Below are 18,967 nucleotides of genomic sequence, written 5' to 3' on the forward strand. Positions count from 1 at the left end.
TAATCTAAGTGTGCGGGAAAACAAACTCTTTGTAATAAAACTCTGTATCTATTTTTAAAAAGAAAATTACTGTTCATTTGGTTTGGTTTAATGTGAGTCCCACACATCACATGCAAACAAAAATATATTTATCATTGCCACGAATTAAGAATCTGTTCCCACATTTTAGTCATTCATTCCCTCATTTTAGTAAATCCGTGGCCTTTGTTTTGATTTAAAGGGAGAGTTCACCCAAAAATGTCATTCCAAACCTGTGAGAGTTTCTTTCTTCAGTTGAACATAAAAGATGATACTTCAAACAATGCTGGTAACCAAACAGTTGACGGTACCCATTGACTTCCATTGTAGTTTTTCCATAGTATGCAAGTCAATGGGAACCAGAAACTGTTTGGTTACCAACATTCTTCGTTAGTGCACAAATTAGCACCATAATTAATATATCTTAACATATTGGCCCCGAAAACCACCTGTACTATTCATTTGTTCATTATTCATGCTGGCCGCTATATAAAATTAAATATTTTTAAATAAAATTTAAATTAAATAATTGAAAAAAAAATGTTTTAAACAAAAATATATTATAATATATTCTGTAATATAGAATTTGTTCCCTTATTTTAGTCATTAATTCCCTCATTTAATTACATCACGACCTTTGATTTAAAGGGACAGTTCACTCAAAAAAAGAGTCATTTACTCTCTCTCATGTTGTTTCAAACCTGTATGAGTTTTTTTCTTCAGCTGAACATAAAAGATGATATTTTAAAGAATGTTAGTAACCAAACAGTTGACGGTACCCATTGACTTCCATTGTAGTTTTTCCATGGTATACAAGTCAAGTCAATGAAAAAACATGTGTACAGTTCATTTGTCATTGATCTGATGAATTATTTATTCACACTGGCCGCTATATAAAATAAAATATTTTAAAATAAAATCAAAATCAAATGTAATACTTAAGAAATAAAAATAAAATATTTTAAAATTAAAAATAATTTTTTTTTTTAATAAAATATTTTACTTTATGCCTAATTTCCCTATACACAAAACTAAAGAGCAGCACCAGTTTTTATTTTTTGAATTTTTTTTATTGAATTGATTCAATACATTTTTGCATACAGGTGCCAAACCTGTATGAGTTTCTTCATTCAGTTGAACATAAAAGATGATACTTTAAACAATGCTGGTAACCAAACAGTTGACGGTACCCATTGACTTCCATTGTAGTTTTTTCATGCTATACAAGTCAAGTCAATGAAAAAACATGTGTACAGTTCATTTGTCATTGGTCTGATGAATTATTTATTCACACTGGCCGCTATATTAAATAAAATATTTTTAAATAAAATAAAAATTAAATGTAATATTTAAAAATTTTAAAATTACATATTTAAAAATTAAATATTTTTAAACTTCAAATTTTTGAAATAATATATTTTACTTTTTTTTATCCCTAATTTCCCTATACACAAAAACGAAAGATCAGCACCAGTTTTTATTGATTGATTTATTTATTTTTATTCTATTTTATTCAATACATTTTTGTATGTAGGTTCCAAACCTGTATGAGTTTCTTTCTTCAGTTGAACATGAAAGATGATACTTAAAAGAATGTTAGTAACCAACAGTTGACGGTACCCATTGACTTCCATTGTAGTATGCAAGTCAATGGGAACCAGAAACAATAGGTAACCAACATTCTTCATTTGTGCACAGATTAGCACCACAATTAATAGATCTTAACATAATGGCCTGAAAAACACCTGTACTGTTCATTTGTCATGTCAAAACATTTGGAGCATAAGTAAGTGCCCCCCAAACACAATCAGTCAGTTCTTTTCCTCAATAGTCCAGCTTTGCGTACAAGTTCTGAATGCAGTTTCTTTCGTGTCAGAGGAGTGTATTAAAATTGATTGTGTTTGTGTTTTGATCAGATGGCAGTATGGAGTCATTCGACAGCGAGAGGAGGCCGCACTTCCCACAGTTCTCCTACTCTGCCAGCGGAACGGCGTAAAACGCACAATCTCCGCGTCCGGTCCGGCGCTTTCACCCATTCTCACCCTTCAGATAGAAGATTCTCACCGTCACAGAAACACCACAACTGCTCTGAGATCAGACGTTTCCCAGCACTGCACCGGACCCACGCTCTGTTTACCACGTCTGGATCTGTGATGTTTGTCCGTTTTCACGTTGCTTCCGTGGCCTTTGATTTCATGATGCTTTCTGAGGATATGAGAGGGAACACTAACATTTCCACTCAAACTGCCAAATTAATACTCATTCGTTAAGAACCCATTATGTAGCACTTCTTTAATCTGATAGTCCTATACCAAATATGACTGTATTTACATTCAAAAACACCACTTTTAGAACCCCTCCAATTGAAACGTACAAAAACAAGCAGCTTTTATACAAATTTATAGAATGCTAAGATAAAAATTCAGCTAAATTTGTAATTTTACAAAACGATTGAAGCGTTTCTCGACCCCTGAGGTATTTTTGGACTAAATTTCCCTTGCATTTGTGATCAATGTGCAATATATTAGAAATGTAGATAAATTATTTTTTGTAATTATTAAAATGACTGAAATACACCGAACTAGGATTAATTTATTAAAACACCCAACCAATATAGTAAAGGACTAAAACATTTCTGAAGCATATTTCAATCGTAAAAAGCAGAAGTAAAAAGCAATTATATTTTGCTTTAAGAAAATAAAGCCTGTTTTAGGACCAAAAATGATGATTGTGAGAATAATGATGGGTGCAAATCAAATGTATGCGTGAGAATGAGAATTTAAAGAATGGGAAAGTGACCAGAAGTCACTTTTTAATTTTTTTGCATGTTACCTTTTTTTATTTTTGGCATTGAATAATTTTTATTCGGGGTTTTTATAACTATTTGAACATTTAAACATGGCATAAAAATATGGAAACTTGTTTAGGAAGGTAATTGCAGACAATTTTTCTCACAATTCTGACTTTATTTTTGTAATTTTGAGGGAAAAAAATCAGAAATGCAAGATAGAAACTCACAATTGTAAGAAATAGTCAGAATTGTAAGATAATATGTGGCAATTACTTTTTTATTCTGTATAAATTAACCTCCATGGCAGAATCTAAAAAACTGAGCTTTTTATAATTATGAGATTTTTTTTTGTGAGATATAATTTCAGAATTGTGAGAAGTCACAATTACCTTTTTTATTTTATCTTTTCATTCCATGGTTAAACAAGCTTTCATATAAAACCTATCAAATAGTCACAATACATTTTAATTGTATATATAATGGAGGATTGCTACCGGGGCATGTTGTCACAAAAAGGTCAACAAGCAGAAAGGCATAAATTTAACTTCCTGACAATCCATCCTGACAAATTTTAAACTTTAATGTTTTAAAAACCCTAATGGTCCTTAAACAGGCTTCATTGTTCTTCTTTTCTGTGACCTGGATGGTTTCATTGTCTGATATTAACCGAATGATTTGGATTATCCGTCTCATCGATCCTCGTCCTGTTTTCTTTTGAGGTTTTTTTTTATGCATGTTGCACAACCTCAGCGAGGTACTTCAGTGACTGATGAACAGCTACGAGTCCAAGGGACCATCGAGGTGAAATAAGCCTTGCCATTGTTTGAAATGACTTTGTTTTTTAGCTCTGAGTCGTTGGTTATTTATATATTAACAGCTAGAAATGCCGTTTGTGATTTACTGTGCGTTCCACAAACACACAACTCGCTCATGTGTACATTGTAAGTGTTTTGAAGGTAATTTAAAGCAACATTTCTACACATCGGTGTAAATACCATGCAATAGTAGCGAAGTAATCGGCACAACCACAAATATGATCTTTGTACAGATGTGAGAATCTGTTATTATTATTATTATTATTATTGTGAAATGCTCTGATCATTGTTGATATGATGTGTAATAATCACCATACGTACATGAATGTAAAGGCCTTTCCTCTCTTTTCACCTTATGACCTTATTTTATATGCAAAACTATTTTTTTCCTGTTTTTGGATCTGACGTTTCATATGAATTATGCTCTTTCTTACTGTCCTCTTTTTTTAAACGGAAAGATATTTGACTTTTTTATCCTTTCATTTTGTTGTCTTTTTTAACACGGAAACTAAAGAACACCAGCTTTAGGATACAAATAATATTCGATTTGTACACTGTTCAGCTGTTTTTATGATTTAGACTTTTTTCCATTAAATTGATCAAATAAAGTTTTGGCTAAATTGTATCCGTTCATTATTTCACAATGTCTCATAATAATTGAACAAGGTGCTTAAACAACTTTTTTTTTTAAACAAAGACTTTTTGTAATTTAAGGCGTAAAAATTTTTTTTAAAATAGCAAAATTTTATATATATATATATTGGTACTTGGAAAAGTGATTGAATTATTGGATGACAATGTATTATGAAATAAGTTTAATATTTTCAATAAGCACATTATCTCACAAATCTGCTCAAACTATTTCTAATATATAATGAATTAAGCTATAAACTCCATCACAATGCACAATGTTTCCATCTAACATGTATTTTCAGTTGCAGATTGTCATATTAATGGATTGTTTCACTAGTTAGCACTAAACCGCTTACCTCCCCTCAATCTGTTTGTAGATTTGGAATGAAAATATTGATACTATTGAGCTAAGCCAGTAGTAGTGCTGACAGTGTCGTGTAAACATGGCTGAAGACTCGAAAAGAGGAACAGAGAAACCGAATCAATTGAGTGAGTCATTTACGCTGGAACCGCTCCAATTGATTCAAACTCATTTGATTCCGTTCGGGACATCAGAGCGGGTTCGCGGATCTTTACATTCAGTTCGTGGGGTTCAGAGCAGGTTCGCAAATCATTTGATTCAGTTTGGGACTTCGGAGCAAATCATTTGATTCAGTTCGGGGCTTCAAAGCAGGTTCGCGAATCATTTGATTCAGTTTGGGACTTCAAAGCGGGTTCGCGAATCATTTGATTCAGTTTGGGACTTTAGAGCAGGTCGCAAATCATTTGATTCAGTTCGGGACTTCAAAGCAGGTTCACAAATCATTTAATTCAGTTCAGGGCTACGGAGCAAATAATTTGATTCAGTTTGGGACTTCAGAGCAGGTTCGCAAATCATTTGATTCAGTTCAGGGCTTCGGAGCAAATCATTTGATTCAGTTCGGGGCTTCAAAGCGGATTTGAGAATCATTTGATTCAGTTTGGGACTTTAAAGCGGGTTCGTGAATCATTTGATTCAGTTCGGGACTTCAAAGCGGATTTGAGAATCATTTGATTCAGTTTGGGACTTTAAAGCGGGTTCGTGAATCATTTGATTCAGTTCGGGGCTTCAGATCGTAAATCATTGATTCAGTTTGGGGCTTCAAAGCGGATTTGAGAATCATTTGATTCAGTTTGGGACTTTAAAGCAGGTTCGCAAATCATTTGATTCAGTTCAGGGCTTCGGAGCAAATCATTTGATTCAGTTCGGGGCTTCAGATCGTAAATCATTGATTCAGTTTGGGGCTTCAAAGCGGATTTGAGAATCATTTGATTCAGTTTGGGACTTCAGAGCAGGTTCGCAAATCATTTGATTCAGTTCAGGGCTTCGGAGCAAATCATTTGATTCAGTTCGGGGCTTCAAAGCGGATTTGAGAATCATTTGATTCAGTTTGGGACTTTAAAGCGGGTTCGTGAATCATTTGATTCAGTTTGGGACTTCAAAGCGGATTTGAGAATCATTTGATTCAGTTTGGGACTTTAAAGCGGGTTCGTGAATCATTTGATTCAGTTCGGGGCTTCAGATCGTAAATCATTGATTCAGTTTGGGGCTTCAAAGCGGATTTGAGAATCATTTGATTCAGTTTGGGACTTTAAAGCAGGTTCGCAAATCATTTGATTCAGTTCAGGGCTTCGGAGCAAATCATTTGATTCAGTTCGGGGCTTCAAAGCGGATTTGAGAATCATTTGATTCAGTTTGGGACTTTAAAGCGGGTTCGTGAATCATTTGATTCAGTTCGGGACTTCAAAGCGGATTTGAGAATCATTTGATTCAGTTTGGGACTTTAAAGCGGGTTCGTGAATCATTTGATTCAGTTCGGGGCTTCAGATCTTAAATCATTGATTCAGTTTGGGGCTTCAAAGCGGATTTGAGAATCATTTGATTCAGTTTGGGACTTTAAAGCAGGTTCGCAAATCATTTGATTCAGTTCAGGGCTTCGGAGCAAATCATTTGATTCAGTTCGGGGCTTCAAAGCGGATTTGAGAATCATTTGATTCAGTTTGGGACTTTAAAGCGGGTTCATGAATCATTTGATTCAGTTCGGGACTTCAAAGCGGATTTGAGAATCATTTGATTCAGTTTGGGACTTTAAAGCGGGTTCGTGAATCATTTGATTCAGTTCGGGGCTTCAGATCGTAAATCATTGATTCAGTTTGGGGCTTCAAAGCGGATTTGAGAATCATTTGATTCAGTTTGGGACTTTAAAGCGGGTTCGTGAATCATTTGATTCAGTTCGGGGCTTCAGATCGTAAATCATTGATTCAGTTTGGGGCTTCAAAGCGGATTTGAGAATCATTTGATTCAGTTTGGGACTTTAAAGCGGGTTCGTGAATCATTTGATTCAGTTCGGGACTTCAAAGCGGATTTGAGAATCATTTGATTCAGTTTGGGACTTTAAAGCGGGTTCGTGAATCATTTGATTCAGTTCGGGGCTTCAGATCGTAAATCATTGATTCAGTTTGGGGCTTCAAAGCGGATTTGAGAATCATTTGATTCAGTTTGGGACTTTAAAGCAGGTTCGCAAATCATTTGATTCAGTTCAGGGCTTCGGAGCAAATCATTTGATTCAGTTCGGGGCTTCAAAGCGGATTTGAGAATCATTTGATTCAGTTTGGGACTTTAAAGCGGGTTCGTGAATCATTTGATTCAGTTCGGGGCTTCAGATCGTAAATCATTGATTCAGTTTGGGGCTTCAAAGCGGATTTGAGAATCATTTGATTCAGTTTGGGACTTTAAAGCGGGTTCGTGAATCATTTGATTCAGTTCGGGGCTTCAGATCGTAAATCATTGATTCAGTTTGGGGCTTCGGAGTGGGTTCGCAAACCATTTAATTCAGTTCAAGACTTGGAAGTGGGTTCGCAAATCATTTGATTCAGTTCGGGGCTTGAGATCGTAATTCATTTGATTCAGTTTGAGGCTTCGGAGTGGGTTCGCGAATCATTTGATTCAGTTTGGGACTTCGGAGAGGGTTTTCGCAAATAATTTGATTCAGTCAGGGCTTCAGAGCGGGTTCGCGAATCATTTCATTTTTTGATTTAGATTGGAACATCGGAGTGGGTTTGCGAATCATTTAATTCAGATCAGGATGTCGGAGCAAGTTTGTGAATCTTTTGATTCAGATCGGTACTTTGGAGTATTTTTATTGTTAGTTCATTTTAACTAACTTTTTGCATATTATCCTACAATTTTTCTCATTGCATTTTCAGTTTCACAACTATTTTACTATTTAAATATTGCACTATGACCATTAAATAGTCAGTAATGTTTTTTTTTAATACATTAATGTTATGGAGGATGGATACTGGGGCATGTTGTCACAAAACTTCAACCATCTGCATATTTTGTTCCGGAAACTGACCCATCCAGACAAGTATTCATTAGTGTAAAAAGTGTGACAACTAGCCCCGGTTACTCTGTGTGTTGTTGTGCTCCTCCCGCAGTCTGAAGCAGATGGTTGAGTCTGTGGGCCAGATGTTGGTTACAAACCCTCACAGCTGGACGGTGTGTAGGACAGCACCCAGAGGAGCCGGACGACCCAAACACACACATGTCATGCTGCAAGACTGCAGAAATACACACCTACAGTCCAACAGAAAGCAGAGGCATCAGCGCTTTCTCGTCTCTGTGCTCCTCACTGCAACTTCTTACAAATGATTACAGAAAAGAGCTACACGACACTCAGGCTTTTGGTTTGTTCATATGAAGCTCAGAATCAACTGATCACTCCTGTCTGTACACTGCAGGTCAAAAGTTGTTTTTGAAATAAGTCTCTTCTGCTTACCAAGTCTGCAAAATACATAAAAAATGTTAAATATTTTTACGATTTAAAAAAGCTGTTTTCTATGTTTGTTAAAATGTAATTTATTTCTGTGATCAAAGCTGAATTTTCAGCATCATTACTGCAGTCGTCAGTGTCACATGATCCTTAGGAAATCATTCTAATATGCTGATTTGTTGCTCAAGAAACATTTCTGATCATTAGCTGTGTTGAAAACATTCATATTTTTGAGGAAACTGTGATGCATTTTATTTTTCAGGATTCACAGATGAATAGAAAGTTCAGAAGAACAGAATTCATTTGAAATAGAAATCCTTTGTGACATTATAAATGTCTTTGCTGACACTTTTAGGCAGTTTAAGATATTATTGTTTTTTATTATTTTTTAAATCTTATATTGATAATAATCAAATGTTTCTCAAGCAGCAAATCAGCATATTAGAATGATTTCTGAAGGATCGTGTGACTAGACTAGAGTAATGATGCTGAAAATTCAGCTTTGATCACTGAAATAAATTATATTTTAACATATATCCACATAGAAAACAGCTATTTGAAATTGTAATATTATTTAATAATTTTAATAATACTTTTGATTAAATAAATGCAGCCTTGGTGAGCAGAAGAGACTTCTTTCAGAAACATTAAACAATCCTAATTATTCCAGACATTTTTAGTGTGTAACTTTTCAAACTGTAAAATTTACTAGATAATTATTAAATATAAGAATTTTTTATAAAGCCTATATATTTTACTTAATTTCTACCTGAAAAAAAAGAAAGATTTATGGCAATTTTTTCTAATTTACACGACCTCCCCACGTCTAGAAATGACAAAAAGTATAATCCCATAATCAGGTTTTCCAGCTGTTCATTTTTTACTAGTTAATGCATAAACATTAGGATTTAAAATAAGATTTTTTTTTTTACTCAATTTCTACCTGATAAATTAAATATTTTATGGAAATTTTATTTGTATTAAACTCGTATTTAAACGTATTTGCCCATATAACCAGAATTTCCAAGACCAAGAAGGATCCCGATTATTTAATAAAACAGCTGTTGAGGAATGTCTTTTTGTGATTTTATCTGTTTTATCTTTTTTTAATAGTTGTTTTGTCCTATTTTAAATCATTTAAGTCAGCTTCAGTCACTTCTAAGGAGTGTTTGTTTTGTTTCTTACGGTTCTTACTATGAAAAAGACTTTCTTTTTGTGGAGAACAGCGCCATCCAGCGGAGAAACGAACCTTGTTTATAACATGCGTCGATTTTTCTCAGTTTTACATTTGATAATTATTAGCATGTCTCATTTGCAGTATACGGAGTATTGTAGATGTCCTAAATATTTGTATTTAATTTCAAAATAAAGTTTAAAGCACGTGTTTCAACATTTGACAATCATTATTATTATTTTTTAATATTTGTACAGCTTTTTAAATTAACCTTTCTCTCACTTTTATTATTTACTTCAGCTTTTATTTATTACATACATCTAATGCAATGACATTCACACGTGTCACGTGTCCAACTTATATTATAGTCACTTAATTAATCGAAATTAATCCCTATATTTAATTGTGCAACATGCATTAAACGTATGTAATCGCATAGACGGGCTTTTATGTTGTAATGGAGAAATGCGGTAATTAAAGGTGTTCGTGTGGAGCTTGTTTTTCTGGCTGCAGTTTCAGGTGGAGGCGCTGCGTAGTGACGTCACTGACGCTCCGACAGACCGGCCTGACTGACAAACTGTGACGGAGCGTCGCGCACAGGGCGGATAAAAGTCTCTATCCATCGGGGATAACAGCAGCGAAACGAGGTTACAGGATTTAATTTCCTCTAACAGCTCTGGAGACGCTTTAAACCCGTATTTTGACGCTTTGAAGGGTGTCGTCAAGCGTTTGGATGTTCGGGAATGTCAGGAATAAACTTCCTGTTGAGCTTTAGCCCGGAGCTTCACTGAAGGTGAGTGAATGAGTGAGTGTTTCACCTGGACAATCATCATTTTCTATTCCAAAAAGCCTCTTTTATGTGTTTTACAGTGTTTTGTTTGTTTAAAAGGGTTTGTTTGTGCTGTCATCTTACAGATGTGCCTCATGAAGCGGGAATACTGAGGCTGAGGTAACCTGGATAACCGCTGGAAATCCGCATCTAGTTAGTAAAGTCCCTCAGTTTGATATTAATGAATGTTGATTTACAGGTTTGTTTGAGCTGCTAGCAGCTAATAGGATTTAATTCAGCTTCTGCTGCTCTGATAGAGCTTGATTTACACCTGTAGAGTCTCAAGAGTGTGTTTGTCAAATGTTAGTTTGTCTTGGTTTTATGTTTAGTGTTGTTTTCGCTCAGATTATTACGTTTATAATCTGGATTTCAGTGTTAAAGATGTCAAAGCCTAAAAAAAAAACACAGTGACACATATTCGCTTATATTTAAAACTGACCTGAAAAACTAGGATATTTCTGTTTCATTCATTTGATCACATTGTATCTGCTGTTCTGTGTTTCTCACCTTTTCAAAGTCAATGTCAAATCAAAATCCATTTATTTTCTTTCACATCACATGTTCTACCTCGGAATTGACTTTATTTTTTTATTGACGTCAATTAGGTGACACAGACTAATAGATAATATATTAACCGATAGACAAATGTTTTACCAAACTCGTATTTAGGTATTGAATATTGACCAGTTCCTAATGGGTAAAATAGTGTTTCTAATTTTTTCCATCATTGACAATCTAGTTTTACTCTGAAATTTGTCATATTTTGAAACTCCAGCTTTACTTTAATCACTTTTTATTCTTTTAAATGCAGGATTATTATAGTAAACTAAAACTTAAACCTTAAATTAATTACAAAAAATATATATTTATATATATTATAGTAAACTACAAACATAAAAAAAAAAATGAAAAAGGAACTATATAATTATAAACTACAGTCATTCATAAAATTAAAAGTAGGGCTATTATTGTAAACTACAGTCATTAACAAAAATTAAAAAGTAGGGCTATTATAGTAAACTAAAAGTTAAACTGTCTAGTTTTTTTTTTTGAAGTAGGGTTATTAAAGTAGACTAAAGCCAGAATTTTTTTTAATAAAAAGCTAGGTTTTTACAGTAAGCTAAAACCATAAAAAGTGATTTTAAAAAGTAGGGTTGTTACAGTAAGCTAAAACGATAAAAAAATAAAAAGTAGGGTTATTATACTGCCCTACAAAGCAAAAAGGCAGTAACTAGGCCGAGTGCAGAACTGAGAAAAATGACTTTAAAGTTATCCTGTCATCCAGCCTGTAATCCAATTACTGTACAAACGACTGCCATTTTTCTACAAAACGACACACATTTGAGATAAGATATTTTGTCACATAACAAAGGATGCCTTGAATGTCATGAAAATGATAATAACTCATTTTTGACCAAAAATGCAGTTACTGCCTTTTTGCTTTGTAGGGCAGTATAGTAAACTTAAACCATAAAAAAAAATAAGAAAGTTAGGTTTTACTGTAAGCTAAAACCATAAATTATTTTAAAAAGTTATTTTAAACGATTAAAAAAGGAGGGTTATTATAGTAAACTAAAACCATTAAAAAATAAAAGTTACATAAATATAACATAACATAAAACATAAATATAATAAAAAAAGGTGGGTTTTTACAGTAAGATAAAATTATTAAAAAAAAAAACGTAGGGCTATTACAGTAAGCTAAAATGATAAAATAAATAAATAATTAAAAAGTAAGGTTATTATAGTAAACTAAAACTTCATCCATAAAAAATTACATATTTTCTTTATGTAAAATAAATAATAAAATATAAAACTTATTTTACGCCAAAGCAATATTTCTCATTTTCATTTAGTTTAACTTGATGTACAACTCACTTTTAACCTTCAAAAACAGACCTATAAAAGTACAAACAGTCCATGTGTCTCACTATAAATGTGAGATCTTAAAGACATCATGTATAATATATTATACAAGAATGCTAAAAATGTTCAAATAGGTGAAAAAGACTGCAGCTGTAGTGAAGGTTTACTTGTTGTCACGTGTCTGTATTGTGATTAAGTGAAGATTATGACGTGATGTTCCTCCTGCAGGATGTTGGTGGAGTTTTAAGGAGCTGTGTGAAGATGAGCGTGACGTCGTGGTTCCTGGTGAGCAGCTCTGGCACGCGCCACCGTTTGCCGCGTGAGATGATCTTTGTGGGCAGAGAGGACTGTGAACTCATGCTACAGGTCAGATATTTAAACTCACGTTAAAGATCAAATAAAATGTATATTGAACAATTTACTATTCAGTAAGAATTGATTTGACTGTACTCTGATGAGTCAAAGCTGAATCAGTGGCTTAATTGATGAATAAAATAGCAATGTTATAATTGTTGCAAATTATGAAACGCGTTTAGTTTGAGTTATTATTCAGATCAATATTCATTCAATTCAGCTTCTATCTGCAGCCATTAAAATACTTCAGTTTTGAGTTCTAATGGCAAAGTGGCGTTTCATTTTGTTAATTTAGAAATATGTTTGGAACATTTTATATTTGTTAAATTCAAGCTTTTGTTTTTTAAAGTAACGACCAAGCGGTCAGCAGGAATAAGTTGAGCATGTTTGATCAATTTAGCCTCGCCTATAATAAAATCTATAGACATAAAACACTTGATGCATTTCACAATATTAATTTAAACATTTACCTGCGCTGTTAGACGCATATGTAATCATTTGTGCTGAGAGTGAAAGCAACAGCACGCTTTGCAGGACACAGAAGCACCAGTGCCATCACTTCTTCCGCGTTTTCTTTCTTAATAACAGTGAAAACCTAAAATACCCCATCATTTTTACTCATAAAAGTAAGAGAAATACATCATTCGGAACTGCAAAAGGTCTTTATTTGTGTGCACTCACAATATCAACAAAACGTTGTGCTTTTGTAAAATAGCTAAAGAAAGCAAACATGTGCTGTCTCTGTCTTGAGGAGGAGCGCTTCACAAAAATGATCCGAAACTCAAGTGAAAGATTTGATTTAATAAAATCAAATTTAATAAAATTTGATTTAATAAAATCATCCTATATGTAAATTCCACCTGTCTTCACATTTAACATGAAAAACGCCAATAAAATGTAGGCTTCAAGTCAGTTAACCAGCTGATTTATGAGAAAAATAAAACAATGTTGGCAAAGTTATTGATTGTTGGCTTTTCTGAGGTATGTTACTATTATGACTTATTCACAAGATGTTTTATTATTATTTTTTTTTAAACTCTAATCGATTTCATGAGACATCTTTTATTCGATTTTTTTTTTTACATGCATTCAAATTTTTTTTGTTTATTGCGTGCTGCAAATATTAAAAAGGAAAAGATCATTTATTCATAAGCTGCTTGATCTGAGGTGAATATAGTTATCTCACTATAAATTAAAGAGTGTAGAAACACATTTATTGTTTGTATTTTACCATGAAATTGACTTTATAAGCTGAGACTTGCATGCTACAAATAATGAATGGATGTGAAAACATTAAATATTATTTTCAAGCATTTATACCGTAAATAAAACGGCTTATGAATACTCACATAACGTTATGTACTTAAGAAAAATCAGCAAGTTAACCAAGTTGGAGCCCATAATATTACAACATCAACACTGTTATTTTCCACTTTATCACTGTGAAGCTCCTTTGAAATCATTTGGGTTGTATACAGCGCTGTAGAAATAAATGTGAATTTTTTTTAAATGCTGACATTTGTTCCCGGTTAAATTCATGTTATTTGATTCAGGTGATTTGTAATGGTTTTGGAGTTCTGTAGTCAATGTGTTCGAGATGATAGTAGCTGCTCTGTTCATGTACACTGATGTGATCCGTTATATTTGCTGCCAAATGAGGCTTTTCTCTTTTTAGTCACTCTCAGACATGATTATCGGTGATTCACAGAGTATTTACTAGGTTTATTCATATTGCTTTAAAAAGAAAATGCTTTGTAATATCCTATGTAAGAGTTATGTCCATTTAACGTTTACCGTGATGCATTTTACTGAAATGGACAGAAGGCTATTGTAGTGAACTAAAACTTACACCATTAAAAAATGTAGAAAAGTAGGGCTATTATAGTAATCTGCAACCATTTGAAAAATAATTTAAAAAGTAGGGTTGTTATATAGTAAACTAAAACTTAAAACAAAAAAAAATCATTAAAAAGTAGGTATATTATAAACTACAACCACTAAAAATAAAATAAGAAGTATGGTTATTACAGTAAATTAAAACCATTAAATAAATAAATAAAGTAGGTTTATTATGGTAAACTTAAACCATCAAAAATACAGAAAAGTAGGGTTATTATAGTAAATGAAAACTTTAAATATAAAAAAAATCATTTAAAAAAGTAGGGTTATTATAGTAAACTACAACCACTTAAAAAAGTAAGGTTATTACAGTAAATTAAAACAAAAAATAAATAAAAAAGTAGGGCTATTATAGTAAACTAAAACTTAAAACATAATTTTTTTTTTTAGTAAACTACAACCATTTAAAAAAATAAAAAGTAGGGTAATTGCTGTAAACTAAAAAATAAATAAATACATAAAGTAGTGTTTTTATAGTAAACTAAAACTTAAAACATAAATAATTAAAAGTAGGGATATTATAGTAAACTACCACTATTTAAACAAATAAAAATTGGGGTTATTACAGTAAACTAAAACCATTAAAAATAATAATGAAAATAAAAAGATGAGTTATTATACTAAACTAAAACATAAATTACTAAATTAAAACACACATTTTTTAATTATGTAAAATCGATAAGAATGTAATCGAAATAAAATATTAAACTTCTTTTACTTCAGGTAGCTGGCAAAGCGATATTTCTTATTTTCATTTAATTTAACTTGATAAAGTATAAAAATAACTAATACTAAAACAGAATTTAAAAATAGACATTTTAATTGTCTGTTTAACATTCAATTTAAAATGACAAACCCAACAAACACGCTTAAACTTTGATTCAAACAAAAACAGGAAATATAAAAATGAAAAGTAATTCCAAATACTAATAGAAAACAGAAAAATGTCCTGTTTACTTATGGCACGTGCTGCAAAGACCATGAAACAGCAGGGATGAAGCTTCAGCTAAAGGCGATTTCCTTCTAAACGCAAATCAAACAAACATCCCTGTCTGTTTTTTTTTTTTGGTCTGTTGTTCTGCTGACACTAGAATGCAGCGTTTTGACTCTGTTTATACTGTTATGTTCATCTGTGGTTAGTTTAGCACGGCCTTCTCACCGCAGCAGTTTACTCGAGTCAAAAGCCTCATCCTGTCTATTCATGCACGCTGAATGCGTCCAAACCTCGGCCTCTCCCTCTCGCTCATGAATCGCATTCCTCACCAGCCGCGCAATCCGGAGTATGTTCAACCACGTCAGAGCAACTCTTTCAAGATGCACTATCATTAACTCAAAAATCTTATGCAATGACATGCAGCCTTTCATGCAACTTAAATGTATAAATATACACTGTACTAGTGTTGCATGATATAGCGGTACTGAAAAGGTTTTACCACATTTTAATGAAAGCTGTATTAACTGTTTATTTAGGATCCTATGATTAAAGCGAAGTGGAAAACGTGGATGGAATAACGGGATCCAGTCATAAAAGCAAAATTTACTGTACATATTTATAATTTAAATATGAATATTTAAATATTCTGTGCAGAATGAATGCATGTTTTCAGCCTCTGCCGCTCAATATATGAGTACATTAATACATAAACACAATCTCTAGAACTGCTTTAAGTTCATGAGCATTTTGCTGTTACTTTTGAGAAAGTCATATCATATACAAACAGAAACGTAATGGCAGCAACCTGTCAAAATAAAAGTTCGGTTTAACTTGATAGAACTATTACTGTAATATAATGTAATGATCATACTGCTACTACTACTAATGAATCAATATTTAAGGAATATTTACCAGAATATTATATAGAAGAAAAAATTATATTTAATATATATATTATTTATATTAAATTATATTTTATAATTCTTTATAAAATTGAATTAATCTTTATAAATTAATTAGACATGCTTTTGATTATTAAAATGGAATGCAGAAAATTAATAGAAAACTGATTTACAGAATTTGATCAAAATATTTGAAAAAAAAAATAAAACATTTTATAGGGCCTTTATAGGTCTTTTTTGTTAAACTTTTAAGAATTTGCTGTTAAATCGTGTGCGTTTCATGATTTCAATTAATTAGACAAGCTTTTTGATTAATATTTTTTAATTTAACCATTTAAAAGTCTAGAAAAAATCTAAATGGGAAAAGCAGAATCGAGAAAAAAAAAAATTTGGAAAAAAAATTATAAATTCATTGGGCCCTATTTATTTCATTTGTGTCTTTGTTTTATTATCATATCATATCATATACAAACAGAAACATAAATGCAGCAACACTTCATAATAAAAGTTTGGTTTAACTTGACAGAAATATTACTTAATTTACTGATAGTAGTACTACTACTAATAGAACTGAATCTATTCACAAGAAAATTCTAAATACACAAGCCAGTATTTCTGAAAAAAAAAAAAAATCTTTTAAAATGTAAAATTGAATTAATCTTTATAAATTAATTAGACATGCTTTTGATATATTAAAATTTAATGGGAAAATTAAAAACAGATTCACAGAATTTGATCAAAATAAAACTGAATTTGAGAAAAATAATAAAACGTATTTTATAGGGTCCTAATTTAGTTTATGAAAACTTTTAAGAAATTGCTGTTAAATTGTGTACGTTTCATGATTTCATCTAATTAGACATGCTTTTTGTTAAAATAGCCTAGAAAATTATAAACAGGAAAAGCAGAATCTGGAAAAATTTAAATGAATTTGGAAGAGAGAATAAAAATAATTTCATAGGGCCCTATTTCTTTTGTGTCTTTGTTTTATTGCATTTGTGCTTTAGTTTGTTACTTGCATCTATGTTCTTATTAATAATAAAAAAGACAAAATAACAAAAAAATGACTATAATGATATAAATTGTTATTGTGAAATAAATTGATTATATCATGAAATAAGTTTTGGCTTTATCCTTATAGCTCTACAGATCTCTACATACCTGTAGGCTCACATGCAGACACTGGCATGTGATTTTTATTATTTAATTTTATTTACCAGAAGTTGAATTTTTTTTTTTTTTTTTTTTTTTTATATATATATATATATATAAAAATAACTATAACCTCCATTTGGATCATCTATAATTTATTTACTTTACCTGTCTTTCTATGTTTATGTTTGTACAGTATCAATATTTTAGTCAGGTATTGTATCGGTCAAAATTTTGGTATCATGACAACACCACGCTGTACTTTAATTCATTTGATGCATATTCAGCATGCATTTAAAAATTGCAAAAGCACTCTTCATAATGAAGTCCTAGAGTCTCTCAGTGGCTCTAAACAATGACATCATCTGATGGCCACTAATGAGGCTGTAAATGAGCGTGGTCTGATTTGCTTTGATGCATGAAGACTGCTGACTCTGATAATGCTGTAATTGTGCCTTCCTGTGGCCAAATGTAAATGTTTATCTCCAAGTTCACAGATAGGATTTTCTCCACGGAATAGACAGTGTTCTGCCCTCCTACGCTGATGATATTGTACTTTTTGGCCATGGCTCTGTTCTCCAGACGGTGGATAAGAGCCTCAGACAGGCCTTCTGTTCATTTAAAGCACTGTGTCCTGCTGTGTAAATATCTCAGCAGACGTTTTAACACTGAAGGTTGTTTTCTGGCCCTTGGTAGTGTTTGCATTGGATTTGCGTGTGTGTTTATTTTATGATAAGCTGCTTTCTGTTCTTTGCACCTTTGCAGTCGCGCAGCGTGGACAAACAACACGCCGTGATCAACTATGACGCGTCTACAGGCGAGCACCTGGTCAAAGACTTGGGCAGCCTTAATGGGGTGAGTTCACTGTGTCCTCTGTCGGCTTTAAAAGGGCTTTTGCAGTTTCTGTGTGGTTTGGTTAAAGTTATGAATGCAGTTTAATCAAATAGTGTGATTTGAACTACAATTTAAAATGCATCTCGCATTGCTGTTGCATGAAAACAAATGTTTAAAACATGCATCCTATGCATGTTGTGCAATTTTGACAATGTGATTTGCAAATGAAAAACATCGCACAATGCGATGTTTTCAGGGTTCTGCATTCACAAATGAAAATTTGGATTTTATATGCTTCATGAAATGCAGTTCCCTATCAGTCGGTCTCTTCGACGTCTCCGTTCCCTCCTTCAGGGAACGAGGGTCACAATACGTAACCGAGACATTTTATCGAATAGTGTGATGTGAAGTACAATTTGGAAAACATGCATTTTTGCTGTGTGAGATAAATGTAAAAGCAAATGTGATGCATCCTCTCCATGTTTTGCAGGTGCTTCAGTTTCTGCATGCACCAATGCAAGCATTTATTTTATATAGGGCAGCTTGATGTGGTTAAAATGATTGCAAGTCGAATTGGAAAAAACATCTTGCATTGAATTAATCAGTTTTAATCTTTAAGCACTGCATATTCTGCATGCATCTCCATTTGGCTAAAGTTGTTAATGACAGTGTCATCTGAACTAAAATTTAAAAGACATCTTGCATTTCTGTCATATGGGAAGTATGGAAGCCCGTTTCCACCACTGAATTAAAAAAAAATCTCAGAATTGCAAGATATATACACAATTCTGACTTTTTTTCAGAATTGCGTGATATAAATTCACAATTGCAAGAATTAAGTGCAGAATTGCGATTCTTATAAAGTCGGAATATAAACTTACAATTTTTTTTTTTGCAGAATTGCAAATATAAATCTTACAATTTTGACGTTTTATTTTGTTTATATATTCTCTTATATTGTCTCTCTATTGA

At 32.4% G+C, this 18,967-nt stretch overlaps 2 protein-coding genes across 2 annotated transcripts in view; both read left to right on the forward strand.

The window, feature by feature from the left end:
* The window catches only part of akt1 (v-akt murine thymoma viral oncogene homolog 1), an 84,057-nt gene extending 79,810 nt beyond the window's left edge, over window positions 1-4,247 (forward strand). The window contains exon 14 of the mRNA XM_073826540.1: window positions 1,935-4,247. Coding sequence (XP_073682641.1) covers window positions 1,935-2,014 — 80 coding nt within the window. The 3' untranslated portion in view covers window positions 2,015-4,247. The remainder of the gene's footprint in view (window positions 1-1,934) is intronic.
* Window positions 4,248-9,794: 5,547 nt separating this feature from the next.
* The window catches only part of cep170ba (centrosomal protein 170Ba), a 47,748-nt gene continuing 38,575 nt past the window's right edge, over window positions 9,795-18,967 (forward strand). Inside the window, exons 1-4 of the mRNA XM_073826715.1 lie at window positions 9,795-10,018; window positions 10,141-10,207; window positions 12,149-12,286; window positions 17,927-18,016. Of these exons, the coding sequence (XP_073682816.1) occupies window positions 12,182-12,286; window positions 17,927-18,016 (195 nt within the window). The 5' untranslated portion in view covers window positions 9,795-10,018; window positions 10,141-10,207; window positions 12,149-12,181. The remainder of the gene's footprint in view (window positions 10,019-10,140; window positions 10,208-12,148; window positions 12,287-17,926; window positions 18,017-18,967) is intronic.

This window comes from Garra rufa, chromosome 21 (genome assembly GCF_049309525.1).
Source record: "Garra rufa chromosome 21, GarRuf1.0, whole genome shotgun sequence".
Taxonomy (NCBI): domain Eukaryota; kingdom Metazoa; phylum Chordata; class Actinopteri; order Cypriniformes; family Cyprinidae; genus Garra; species Garra rufa.